Here is a 13,787-nt window from a genome sequence, read left to right on the forward strand (position 1 = left end):
CCCTGTCGAGGAAACGGCCTGTCGACGAAATGACCTAGTCGATGAAACGGCCTGTCGATGAAGTAGTGTCGATGAAATGGTGTGTCGATGAAGTGATTGTCGATGAAATGAATGCGACCCCAGAATCACAATTGTTAAATTCTAACACGCAGAATGCACGGGACTTTCCCCTTTACCGCGCCTTACGTAATGAAAGTTGCATCTGCATTCTATGTAAATCATGTGGATGAATTATTTTTCATTAGATAGTCATAGCTGTTTGTAATCACTATATTCATTTTGAATGGTGTTATTAATATATACATACGTATATATTGTATATAATACATTTGTGTATATGTATTATCCATTGTAGCGATTCCCTTCTGGAAAATCTATTTTTAGATCAAGCCCCCAAATTGTGCCTCTTCAGCCTACCCTGAGAGGCCGGGATTAAGGTTTTTACATCATTCCAGTGAGTATCCCTTCAGCGAGCAGTCGCACTAACTTGTTACGCTTCAATAAATATATGTTAAGTTTTAAAAATCGTCATCCTTGCTCTCACCACACATTGGAGTCCTCATTAATTAGTGATTAGAGGAAATTAATTTACACCTTGAAACCTCTAAACCATCTATATATGTATATATCAGGGATGAGAGTAGTTGGAAAGTAAAAAAAGAGGAAATTCAAGAATAAATGAATCTATACACTGAGTGGCCAAATTATTATGACCACCCCTTCAGTCGTCTGCTTCCATACCCTATACGGCGCAATGTGCGTCGAACAGTACGTTCAGAGACATTCACAGTTGCTCCTTGATTAAGATCACTCGCAATTTGTCGCACTGTTGCTCTCCTGTTGCGCTGCACAACCCTGGCCAGCCTTCTCTCTGATCAAGCATTCAGTACCCTGTGACGACCACAAGTCTGACGTTGAGATCCGGTTTTTTGCTCGATTGTCCATTCTTTGTACACATCAACAACTGCTGCTCTAGAACACTTCACAAGTGCAGCCCTTTTGTGATGCTCGTTCCGACGCATCTCGCACCCACAATCATTCCACGTTGAAATTCAGTTAAATCACTTTTCTTTCCCATATCTGAGCAAGCAACGCAGTATAACTGATGACTCACTTGTTCAGCATTCCCGTGTTATGGTTATCATGCCCTCTAGCGGCAACGCTGTGACGCAATAACTCATTTGCATAAAACTCTGAGGTGGTCATAATAATTTGGCCACTCAGTGTATATACAGAAATTTGACAAAAAAGTGCAATTTTTAAACTTGTAAACCATGTGATTATAAATCCCCATGATTAATTTTAAAATTGCATGAATATATAAATACGAATCACATGCATGATTTTAAATTAAGAGAATATGAATCCCGAAATGAGGCTTTTAAATCACGTGAATATGAAACTCTATATCGAATTTAAAAAATGCGAAAATACAAATCATGATGTGTAATTTTTAGATCACGTAAATACGAATCACGATAAGTAATTTTTAAATAGCGCGAATACGAATCCCACTGTCTAATTTTTAAAGCATGCATAAATAGGAAAATCGATGTTCGATATTACAACCGCAAAAACGAATCACGACATTGGATTTTAAGTTCGCGTGAATACGAATCGCTACATAGGGTTTTAAAAGCGCGTAATTACAAATCGCGATATTGGATTTTTAAATATCGTAAATAAAAATCGCAATGTACAACATTTAAATCGCCTGATTAAGAATCGCAACGATCAACTTTTAAATCAGGTAAATACGATAATCAATGTTTGAGGGAGGACAACAACTACGTTTACAAAGTCATGAAATTCGATGTCATCAAGCTTCATGAGACCGGTCAATCTGTTAAAATCATTTTCGGTGTCAGCAGAATTAACGATATTGATTGTTTGACTACTTTCGTGATCTTTAATGACTTCTTGAAGTCATTCATTTATCGTAGAGGAAGACACATCATTCCATGCCTTGTAAGCCATTCTTAATTTTTTTAAATTTTTTTTTTGGAATATTTTTTTTAATTTTAGAAAAAAAATCTACACTATTTATGGAAAAAAATTCAAGTTATTGAGGGATTAGAAAAAAAAAATGGTGAAATCAAGTTTTTTTTTAACATTAAGTGTATAGGAAATTTGAAGGGAATTTTTTTCTTCGTCGAGATATCGAAAAATTCGTGAAATCGAGGTTCGACTGAACATACATATATATTGTATATACAGAGTTGCACATGCGAGTTCAATTATCTCCCCGAACCCAGCTCAGTAGACGTTCGTACGGACTCACAAGTATTTCTTCAAACATGTAAAATGATTGGCGATTTCATACACAATGGACCGACGGTTGGATTGTGGTTGATTGTCGAAATGAGTTGTGGTCGAATGAATTGTAAAAACGTTGAATAGAACAATGTGAAAAGCACGTTTTGCATAATACATACAAGGTATCTGGTACATTTTAGATTTTCAAATTCATGACTAATTAAAAGAACTTTTTATGACTTAACAAAGTTACTAGTTTCTCCCGACAAAAACAGAACAATACATTTAAAAAGCATTATAATACATTCATTGAAATGATAGGTTAACCAAAACAGTTATACTCTGCATCTTCATATTTAGAGATTTTAAATTTAAAAAACAGAGAAAAAAAAAAGAGTTGAAACAATAAAATAGTAAAAAAAAAATAGACAAGCAAATAATTTTTCTTCTTTTTTTGCAGAATTATATTCTAAAGATACTTTTCTTGTTCATCGGAAAGGAAAGAAATACTCCTGATTTTCCTGTTCTCATTTCGGAATTTAAAAAAAAAAAATTTCGCCACTGACTGGGTTGCTTCAGCTAGAATTTTAAATTGATAAAATAAAAAAATAATAAAAATTCCGAAATCACAGAAGTTGAAAAAATAATTCACTCTAGAAATGATGTTTTTCCTTTCATTTTATGAAAGAACACCATAATTTTTAAAGAACATGATAAAAACATTTTATATTTTAATCAAATATGACTGTGAGTGGGGATTTTGTTACAAATTCAGATATTCGGAAAACCATGAAATTAGGAGGGGTAAAATTCATTGTGAAAATTCGGTGACATACATGAAAATACATGACTTTCCATTATTTTTTTTAAAAAAAATAGTTAAAATCATGACATTTCATGACAAATTTTGTTCGATACCGAATTTCATGACTTTTCAGGTGCGTGGATACTCTATACATAGCACAAGACGACATGGTAAAGAAAACAATCTCATTTTCGAAACGGTAAAATTAAGCAGTTTTTAAAAACACCCAATGAAAAAAAGTCCCATTAAGTGTTTCGAAATAACGAAAATAAGCCTCTTTAAGCACCTTTTTAAAAACGTTACTCACCATGTACAGTGAATTCGCGATAACTCCAATCTGATAGGACTGACGAAAAACTTCGACATATCGGAAGTTCGACTTACCGTTAGTTTCGGTTTTAGACTTTCAAAATATTGTCGGATTATTTGATTAATGCTTATTTATTAATTACAAATCTTCTAAATGCTTACAATATTTAAGATCATTTTTCTGACAAGCCATTTACGATAAGACTGTTTGAAGCACTTTATGATACCCTGGTCCATCGGCTGCAACTTTGCTGTTGTGTTTGGCGGGAGAAACTGCAAGTTTACTGCTTTAAAATTAGGTAGATCACTATGCGCTGTGCATTTATCCATAAAGAGTATCACTTTTCTTTTTTTAGCGAAGAATTTCCGATCCAATTTTCTTACATAGTCTTCAAATAAAACTGATGTCATCCAAAACTTTTTGTTAGACTTGTAATCCAAAGGATACGTTTTTACATTCTTGAAACATCGGAGATTTCGGTATTTTCCGATAACAACTAAGGGCAATTTCTCTGTCCCAGACGCATTTCCTCCAACTAGGACAGTCAAACGTTCCTTGCTCATTTTACCCCCTGAGCAGTTTTCATCCTTAAACATCCTAGTCTTATTTGGAAGACTTAAAAAATAAACCCATTTCATCAATATTGAAAACATTATTTTTAATTGTATCCTTTAAGTAAATTTGGTAACGTTTCATTTAACCATTGTTCACATACTTCAAGAGGGACAGCTTTAGCTTCTCCATGAAGAGTGCGAAAGACATTGTGTGTGTGTTGCAAAGGAAGGGGCAAGTTATCAGCTCCTAGGTTGCTGTTTTTTTCTTGCTTTAAGAGATCCAAAAAAAATCGAGTTAAAGGGAGTAAAATTCGAGTAATCGAGAATAATTAACATGAAATTGAAGATAAAAGGTTTGGGACCTCATAAAAAAATCGAGTTATAGTAATATTCGAGTTATCGTACTTCGAGTTGTAGCGAATTGACTGTATAATATAAAAATATTGAGAATGACTCTTTATTTTTGGACAATAATTGTTTATGTACACAAATGAAAGAAAAACAATGCTGATGATATGATTATTTACAGAAAAAAACATTCCGCAGTTATTTTAGTTTCCTTTCCCTCCTTTGATGAGATGCGCTGTCTGGGTGGACCAGTAAATCTCGCTTGGAAACAACATCGACTGAGCAGAGCTCGCAGCGGATGAGTTCGAAATCTCTGCTCCTGCAAACAAATCAAAACTCCTTAAGTAACAGTTACTCAAAATGACTCTTTTATCGAGTTTGAACTCGAAAGGGAAAAAGTTTCAACAATCGTGTCAAACTGAATGACTTATTTAATGAAGAAATAACTTACCTTCAAACTTAATTTAATAACTTAAAAGCAGATTATAATAATTTAATAATTTATAATTATTATATTTATTTTAATTATTGATAATTATATTTAATAATAATTTAACAAACTTAATTTTGTCACAGAGTGAAAAACCCTGATGTTCAAAAAATCGATATTAATTTATGTATCATACATATTTCATGTTTAACATAACTTTTTGAACTAACATTTATATTGACAAATGAAGAATATGACACCTTTTCAGTAACTACTGAAGAATATAACACCTTTTCAGTAACTAATGAAGAATATGACAACTTTTCAGTAACTAATGAAGAATATGACACCTTTTCAGTAACTACTAAAAAATATGACACCTTTCCAGTAACTACCAAAAATTATGACATCTTTCACAGTAACTAATGAAGAATATGACTCCTTTTAATTCACAAAAAAAAAAAAATTTACTTTCTACAAGAATCACGATATATTAAGCGTCGATACAAATCGTGATATAGGATTTTGAAATCCCGTGAATCGTAATTGCGATGTACGATTTTCAAATCGCGTGAATACGAATCACAATGCGTAGCTTTAAATCAAGTAAATACCAAAATCAATATTTGATATTAAAATCACGTGACTAAGATTCACAATATTAGCAGATTGCAAAGCACAAATACAAACTGTGATATTAGATTTTTAAATCCCGTGAATCGTAATTGCGATGTACGATTTTCAAGTTGCGTGAATATGAATCAGAACATGTAGCTTTAAATAAGGTGAATTCCAAAATCAATGTTTGATATTAAAATTGCGTGAATAAGAATCGCAATATTAGAAGATTCCGGCGCAGTTCCAATCAAATAAAATGGCGAAAGAATCGCGTAAGACTTGATTCTTCACGTAATTGACGGAAGAATGTACGTAAATGTTGCGTTAACGGGATTTAGAGAAGGCTTCAAAACTTTTTCGGATTCGTCTGAGAACCAATGATATTGAGATAAGCGGAATTCTGCGATACTCACGCAAAAATCGCGTGCCCTGCTTCTAGTTTTTATTCCGGCTGTTTAATGATGATTTACAAGATCTGTAATATTATAAAAAAAATCAGAAGATCATAAAGACACAGTTTGTATCTATATATACGTTTAGAGTGAAAAGAAAAGGCATATTTTTGAAGTAATGTATTGAAATACCACAATTCTATAAATGCCAACCTGGAAGTCCTAAAGTGAAGGTGAGACAATTTTATTTACACTGTTACATAATACAGGGTGTGTAGCCAAATCTTTCAACAAAAAATAAGCACCTTTTATGTACTTTTTAAGCACTATATACATAAAGAAAATAATTTTCAAAGACTTTACATGATCATGATAAGATAACTAGTTTCTGAAAAAGAACTCTTTTCTTGATTATATTAGCCACCATAAAAAGATCGAGAGATTTTCCGGTTAAATTTCAGAAGGTGGAAAATTAAACCTGAAATTGAGAATATTGCGCAAAATGCAGCAGAGTTGCACACGAGAGAGCAATAATCTCACTGAACTCAGCTCAGTGGATGCCCAAGCGGACTCACAAGTACTTCATCTAACATTTAAAATGATCGACGCTTTCATACGCTATGAACCGAGAGTACAGCGAAACAGATTGCGGTTGAATGAATTGTAAAACGTTGCATAGAACATTGAGAAAATCACGCTTTTGCATAATATATGGCGAAAATCGACAGGGCAATCTCATTTTGTAAAAGGGAAAATTGAGCACTTTTTAAAAACACCCAATGAAAAAAAGCACCTTTATGGGCTTTTTAAATAACGAAAATAAGCACCTTTAAGCATTTTTTAAAAAAAAGCAATGCACCCTATTATAAAAGTCAAAATTTCAGTATAACCAACAAGATTTCCCCTACCAAATCATTTTTTAAAAGGTTTCTAAGATCTTTAAATTGGATGATAAGAAGAACAATGGCATTGTTTAAATTTGAAAGAAAAAATTTCATACATTTTCCCTCTTATTAATGCTTTTTAAAAATAATATTTCTATTAAGTAACTTTCAGAAACATTATTAAAATTTATCAAATTGTGTTCTCCATTGATCTTTCTTTTTAGTGCAAAGAGAAGTAACAGTTTTACCAGTTTGGTTCGAAATTGGCTGAATATGAGTCTATAACAGGGCGCATAGCCAGTTTTTCAAGGGAAAAAAAATCACATTTTAAGTACTTTTCAAGCACTCAAAAAATATTTTTAATCACATTCGAAAAAAAAAAAATCATAATTAGGATTTGTGCAGTAATAAAAATTATTCTTTCTATCGTTTAAAGTTCTTAATTTGCAAACATAAAATCAATAACATTTTCAAAAATTTGACATAATCATGATGATATAACTATTTTCTGATAAATATTGCAGAGAAAATTGTGAAAATAATGCATTTTTTTTGTAATTTAGAACAAAAATCGATACGGCAAAGAAAAAATCTCTCTTTAAAAAATAGAAAATGAGGCACTTTTTAAAAACACCGATGAAAAAATGCACCTTTACGGGCTTTTAAAAAACATAAATCAAAAATAAGCACCTTTAAGCACTTTTTAAAAACGCCACGCACCCGTATAAGAACGGATATTGGGATGTCTAGATTTTGTAATATTGGTTTTAGAATGGCCTATGTAGGGCCTACAAAGGCTAAATAATGGATATAAAATATCAGGTGAATCTGAAAATTCTACATCGGGCCGATATTGGAAAAATAAAGGCCTTTCGAACCGTTACTGAGCTGAGATTCATGACTATTGGCCCAATAAAAGCCCAAGATATTTTGCTGCCAGGGTTTATTCATTTTTCAACATGAGCATACACCCAAGACAAATTAATATGCAGTCAAACTTATATATAACAAACTTCCATTTTTCAAATTTTTTCAAGGAACCAAAAACATTTCGGAAATTTTTCGTAAAATAACTTCCAATAGAGAAGTGAGTTTTCTATTTAACGAACTTTTCTTTGAGATCCACTTTCCCTATTTCCCAAAATATTTCAGAACATTTTAAACTTGTTAACTCATTTTATGGGGGAAATGACCACGAATTAATTTTTGAAGCCACTGCTTTATGAAGTGTATTACTGTTTTCTCTAAAAATTATCTTAGAGAAAGCAGTAAATTCCCTTTTTGTTTGCATTTCAAACGAAAATCTCAGTTTAAATGAACAGATTTAATCCGTAGAAACTTAACTTAAGAACGCATGTGGTAATGTATGTTTAAAATTACTTTTATAATAAATGCACCGATAATTTTATACATAAATTTACCCTTTTCTTAGTTGAAAATGTATATAGCATGATTGTGTAACACTGGATAATGTTTTGCTCTATTCTTGCTTTCCATGCAGATTTATTTTATGGTTAAGATTTATAAAATAAATAGTAGATACTAGTTTACAAGATAAAAGTGCTTCATTTGCTAATTTTATTATGTCTGGTGTTTATGAATTTAAAACCTGTTTTGTGTCGTTTAAGTGCTTTAAAAGGGGATTTTCTATTTAAAGTATTTTCCATACAACAAACTTATAATTGGGATTTAGCGACTTCATTAAATAGAGGTCCGACTGTAAAACGACTTGCTAAATGAGATGATCATAACCAAAGGAATAGAAACAACACAAAGGACTCACATTAAGTTTTCGACGACCGAATACAGATGATCCAACATTCTTTGCGTCCCCTTGGAGACAACAAGACTGGGAGGTTTCAATAATGGCAGGACGTCCGGATGATCGGCACTCTCGCTGTCTCCAGTAGCAAATGAGATTCCACCTGGTCCCACCGATGAGGATTTCTACGATATTCAGGTTCTTTGATCTTCCTCTCAAGTAGCCTTGGAAAAAAAAATCAAATAATTTAATACCTTACAATGAGCAATAATTGAAGTCCTGGGAGTCACAGTAACTTTGCAACAATTTTTTTTTAAATAAAGGCATAATCATTCATTTTGTGGATGCTTTAGATACTCATTTAACTTATAATCAATACTTTATCTTAAAAAAATAATACATTTTTAAAAAAATTCTAAGTTTTTAAATCCCTAAGGCTTTTTTATTTTAACATATTTCAAAATAAAAAATTTTTTCGTTAGTGCTTACGATATTCATCTTAACAATTTTGTGCATTCATTTGCTGATATATCAATTAGAATATTTTTTATTGATTATTTTGTAAAAAAGTAGAAAAAAATGGTTAAAAATTCTTGTTAGGTATATATAACATGCTGTAAAAATTGTAGTACCTCATGAAATGCTTATTCCACGCACAGTTTAACTAAGTGCCTTATACTTAAGGTAAAAGAGTTTACTTCAAAGCGTTATCTTAAATAAAAAAAATTCCTTAGGGATTTAGTCTGCTGAGCAAGTTTTTGTTTTAGGGCAATCTAAAATCATTTGCAACTTTTTTAAAAATGTAGATAGAGAGATGATTTTTTTCCCAGGGCATTTGAAATAGTTTGAAGTTTTATAATAACCAAAAAAATTTTTCTCTTGATATTCTGGTCATTTTTTGGGTACTGTGACCCCTTAAAGTTCAAATAAATACAGTTGAACCTCATTAACGCGAAATATCGCTTTACATGATACACATGTTTTGTCCTGTGTGATCTTTAATTTTTTACTACAGAAATGACACCTCATCATCATATCTGGCTAGACAGCCCAGGGTGGGCCAGTGCCTTCCTTTGAATTCGAATCCACTTCTCTCTACTTTTGACACTTGTTTGCCAGTTTTTCTCCTTTAGAGTAAGGAAATCAGTCTCAACTAAATCCAGCCAGGGTCTACCTCTTTTCCTGTTCGTTAGGGGTTTGTGTAATAGGTTTTTCTTTAAATTTGAATTATCATTCCTTCTGAAAATGTGAGCTGCCTAGATCATTCGATTTATTTTTATGAATTTCACAATATCTGACTCTCTGTAGATTTTATACAGTTCAGTATTATATCGTTTTCCCCAGGAATTATTTATTTTTATCCCACCAAGGAAGGCACCTAGTTTACTTAATATTAAGTTTAAAATTTTGGTCATCTGATTGCCCAACTTGAAACCTGTCCCTGTACATTGCAGAACAAAAAAACAAAGTTTTGTTTTCCTTCTTTCGAATAAACAAATATAAGTAATTTTTTTCCATTCTAAGTTTATATATCATTTAGCATGTTTTCCATAAATTCCATGGTTTTTGTCAGCTTTTTAGGGAAAAAGGAGAAGCAATTTCGGAAATTTCAAAATAAAACTACTTTCCTATAAATTTATGTCTAAATAAAAGTTGATATAACGGATGGTAAAATAATTTAAATTAAGAGAAAAATTCCAGCTTTTCTTTGAAATTCCATAATTTTTCCATGTTTTTATCCAAATTTCACTGACTTTTCCAGTATAAAAAAATTTCCTGATAATTCCAGGTAGGTGGCCATCCTGATAATGCTTTTTAGACTGATAATGCTTTTTATGTGCATAATAATGCTGTGCATAATAATGCTTGGACTGATAATGCTTTTTATGTGCCATCCTGATAATGTTTTTTATGTGCATAAATATTGGCATTATTTTGATTAAGAAATTAATAAAGTGCCTAAAAAAGTCTTGACTTTTATAGACTTGTGTGTTAAACGTCTTCCATTCACTTCTTTTCACAACAATATATTCAATTTACTAATTCTGAGTGCCTAGCCTAATTTTTCAACAAAAAATAAGCATCTTTTAAGTATTTTTAAAGCACTCAAAAAATATTTTTAAGCACTATATACATTGACAAAATGCTAAATAATTTTCAAAGCCTTTACACGATCATGATAAAATAACCATTTTCTGACAAAGAACTCATTTCCTAATTATATTAGCTATTATAAAATGGTAGAGGGATTTTTCGGTTCGATTTCAGAAGTTGGAAAATGAAACCTGAAATGGAGAATATCTTGCAAAATGCATCAGAGTTGCACATGGGAATGCAACTCTAATCCTAACCCAGTTATGTAGATGGACATGAGAACTCATAAGTACTTCATCAAACACATAAAATGATTGGCACTTTCATAAGCTATGGACCGACGGTAAGTCGAAATGGATTGTGGTGAGATGAATTGTGAAAATGTTGGATAGAACAATGTGAGAAGCACGCTTTTGCATAATACTTGGCGAAAATCGATAAAGAAAAGGAAAAAAATCTCATTTTCGAAAAAGTAAAAAATAAGCATTTTTAAAAAGACCCCAATGAAAAAAGCATCTTTAAGGGCTTTTAAAAAACAAAAGTCGAAAATAAGCACCTTTAAGGGCTTTTAAAAAACAAAAGTCGAAAATAAGCACCTTTAAGCACTTTTTAAAAATGCTACGCACCATGTAATTAGAAAAATATTATACAAATAATTCTTAAAAATCACATGCTTTAACACTATTAATAAAATAATTCAAAGTATAAGTTAAAAAAATCTGATCCTGGATGCGTAGAAAAATCAACAATCATTTCACAATATTTGCATTTAATCCCGCCTCGCTCAGACCAGAGTTCAATAAAATCTAATATAAAAGCATATTGTGCCTTATAAAGTAATCGCTCTAACATTTATATACATAATATTTATATACATAACATTTATATATAAAAGACTCGCCACAAGAGGAATGAAGAAACTAGAAAAACCCTAGTGGCTGAGTGAGGCAAATCAAGGCAGAATGTAGTTCTAAGTGCTATGGAGAAATGGCCAGGAACTTGTGTCATAAATCAGTATTCGTATGAAGAAAACAAGAATCCTGGTCATCGAGATGAGCTGATGCGACAGGAGAGGTAAGAATTCTGGCATTATAGAAATAATCAGAGTAAAATGCTTTTCCAGGCGTTATGTAGGGGTTGGAATTAATATCCTTAGGGCAGTGTTTCCCAAAGTGTGGTACGCGTACCCCCAGGGGTACGGGAACAGTTTAGCAGGGGTACGCGTTCTTATGCGAAATATCTTGCTACAAACGAAAATTACAAAAAATTTTATTTAAAAACATAGCTAGCCATGAAAATTTACGATTACGTATTTTTCTATTGGATATTTTTTGCAGAGTTAACAGTTAATAATTAGTGGTGTCAACAGCCAGGTGTGATTTTTACTTTTTGTGCGATTTTTTATAGTAAAAAATTCATTAATTTTTTTATTAGGGGTACTCAGTGTTGCGAAAAATTTAGAAAGGGTACACAAAAGTCATAAGTTTGGGAAACACTGCCTTAGGGGATGGAATTAATGCCCTTAACAAGGGAATCAAAAAAATGAATTAAATAAGATTCCAGGCATGAAAATGAGCTGAAGTAACTGGGGTGGAAATAATTTTAGCATTGACCAATTAATGCCAAATACAGCAACAGATGGTATATCGCATTCTGGTTAATGGACTTATCTACCGCATTATTTCAGTCTAAATTTTAAAGCACGTCTCGTTTATCCAATTTTCACCAACCGAATCAAAACAAAACGGTTTATAAAAGTAGCTCTAGCAAAACCGTATTTAAAATGTTCCAACTTTTTCAGGGGTCTGTCCAGACATTTTGTGAAAGGTCCGTTTTTGTAAAATTGTGCAAAAATTACTCGTAATTTGTGAATATAAAATAAACATTAAGTCACATTCTTTCAATCAGGGTCCTGCTTTTGCGAATTTGTGCAAATAGGGTCCTGTTATTGCAAAAAACTTTTTCAAGGAGTTTTTAAATTGTAAATAGATACAAGATTATGCTCAACACAGCAAAATTACAATTAAAGAAATCAAATTTTAAAAAATAAACAGCAATTGCTGTTACTAAATTAGAGATGCAACACACAAATATTTGGTATTTAGCCTATACTACTGAAAGCAGATTATTCATTTTGGACGAACAATGGAAGAAGCGTCTGTGGAAGACAAAACTTAATTCGTTTACATCCATCTTTCTTGTTTTCCTACCTGGGAAAGGTTTATTTGATTAACAAAACAATAATGAAGATAAACAAATTTGTGGAGGGACCGATGATTAAAAGATAAATTATTTTGTGAAGGGTCTGTTTTTTGTTTTTATGAAAATATATTTTGTGAAGGGTCTGTTAACGGACCCAAATTTCTTCTAAACAGACCCCTGTTTTTGTATACCTAATCATTCAATTTTTTTCAATCACTTATGAAATAAACTAATAAAGAATAATTGTTTAGATGGATACTTAGCTTTGGACAAATAAATTTTATAGTGAGTTAAAGTTTTACTAGAAAATGTAAAATTAGCATTCTTGGTTGAACAAACAGGTGGAATTCAAAAACGACACAGAAATAAAAAGTACGGAAAATTACGAAAATACCGACACGAACAATCACTTCAAAACAATTTTAATAATGAGCACTAAATCTATATATCTTTTTTCTGATTTCTTATTCATTCTAAGACTTTTTTTTAGCATTTCTGATTTTCCAGGGGGCGTAGCCAAACACGGTAAATAAAAAAATCCCATTACGGAAAAGGGAAAATTAAGCACTTTTTAAAAACACCCATGGAAAAAAGCACTTTTAAGGTCTTTTAAAAAACGAAAATTCAAAATAAGCACTTTTTTAAAAGCTAAGCACCCTGTTTTCCCACACAATTCTTGTTTTTTTCCCCCTTAACCTGTGAAAAACCTGGTTTACACAGTAGATTCTATAAACACATACCCTCCAACTGCTACGGAATTTCCGTAGTTTCAGAAATCTTCTTTTCAGACGGTAGCAAAATTAATGTCTTAATATTTTAAAAAAATTAATTTCAGCGTAACTTGTCCACTATTACTTATAAAAGTGCAGGCCATATGGCTAGATTCTTAAGTTCTGATAAAAGTTTTATGAGAGATCCATTTGCTTTAAAAATTTCTACTTTGGTTCGCTACCACTAGAAAAAATTATTTTCAAAATCCTCATAAGTTGGAGGGTATGTAAACATAATATTAAGAATGGTCTTCAAGCAACTGAGGAAGAAACTTACTTTTACTCGGGGAGAATTCAACTTTAGAAATTTCTTCACTATCAGAAGAGCAAAATCAACTCTTGGTCTCTTTCATGAACCTAGT

At 31.8% G+C, this 13,787-nt stretch overlaps 1 protein-coding gene and 1 long non-coding RNA gene across 21 annotated transcripts in view; both read right to left on the reverse strand.

The window, feature by feature from the left end:
• Positions 1-4,353: 4,353 nt before the first annotated feature.
• LOC147802056 (putative ATP-dependent RNA helicase spindle-E) overlaps positions 4,354-13,787 on the reverse strand; it is a 35,428-nt gene continuing 25,994 nt past the window's right edge. For 11 of the 20 annotated variants that reach the window (XM_087155288.1, XM_087155284.1, XM_087155287.1 and 8 more), the window contains 3 exons: positions 13,703-13,782; positions 8,381-8,583; positions 4,354-4,592 (listed from right to left, as the gene is read on the reverse strand). Coding sequence is in view for 2 of the 20 variants with exons in the window: in XM_087155272.1 (XP_087011398.1) it covers positions 4,449-4,592 (144 nt within the window). In the remaining 18 variants the exon portion in view is untranslated. The remainder of the gene's footprint in view (positions 4,593-8,380; positions 8,584-13,702; positions 13,783-13,787) is intronic. The other 9 variants (XM_087155272.1, XM_087155273.1, XM_087155277.1 and 6 more) reach the window with 2 other exon arrangements.
• On the reverse strand, positions 9,385-13,696 carry LOC147802057 (uncharacterized). Its single transcript, XR_015430523.1, has 2 exons — positions 11,010-13,696; positions 9,385-10,969 (listed from the first exon to the last, which is right to left on the reverse strand). It is a non-coding gene; the product is annotated as an uncharacterized LOC147802057 (long non-coding RNA).

This window comes from Parasteatoda tepidariorum, chromosome 11, assembly GCF_982258835.1.
Source record: "Parasteatoda tepidariorum strain Cologne lab strain chromosome 11, Ptep-v5.0, whole genome shotgun sequence".
In the NCBI taxonomy this organism is placed as follows: Eukaryota; Metazoa; Arthropoda; class Arachnida; order Araneae; family Theridiidae; genus Parasteatoda; species Parasteatoda tepidariorum.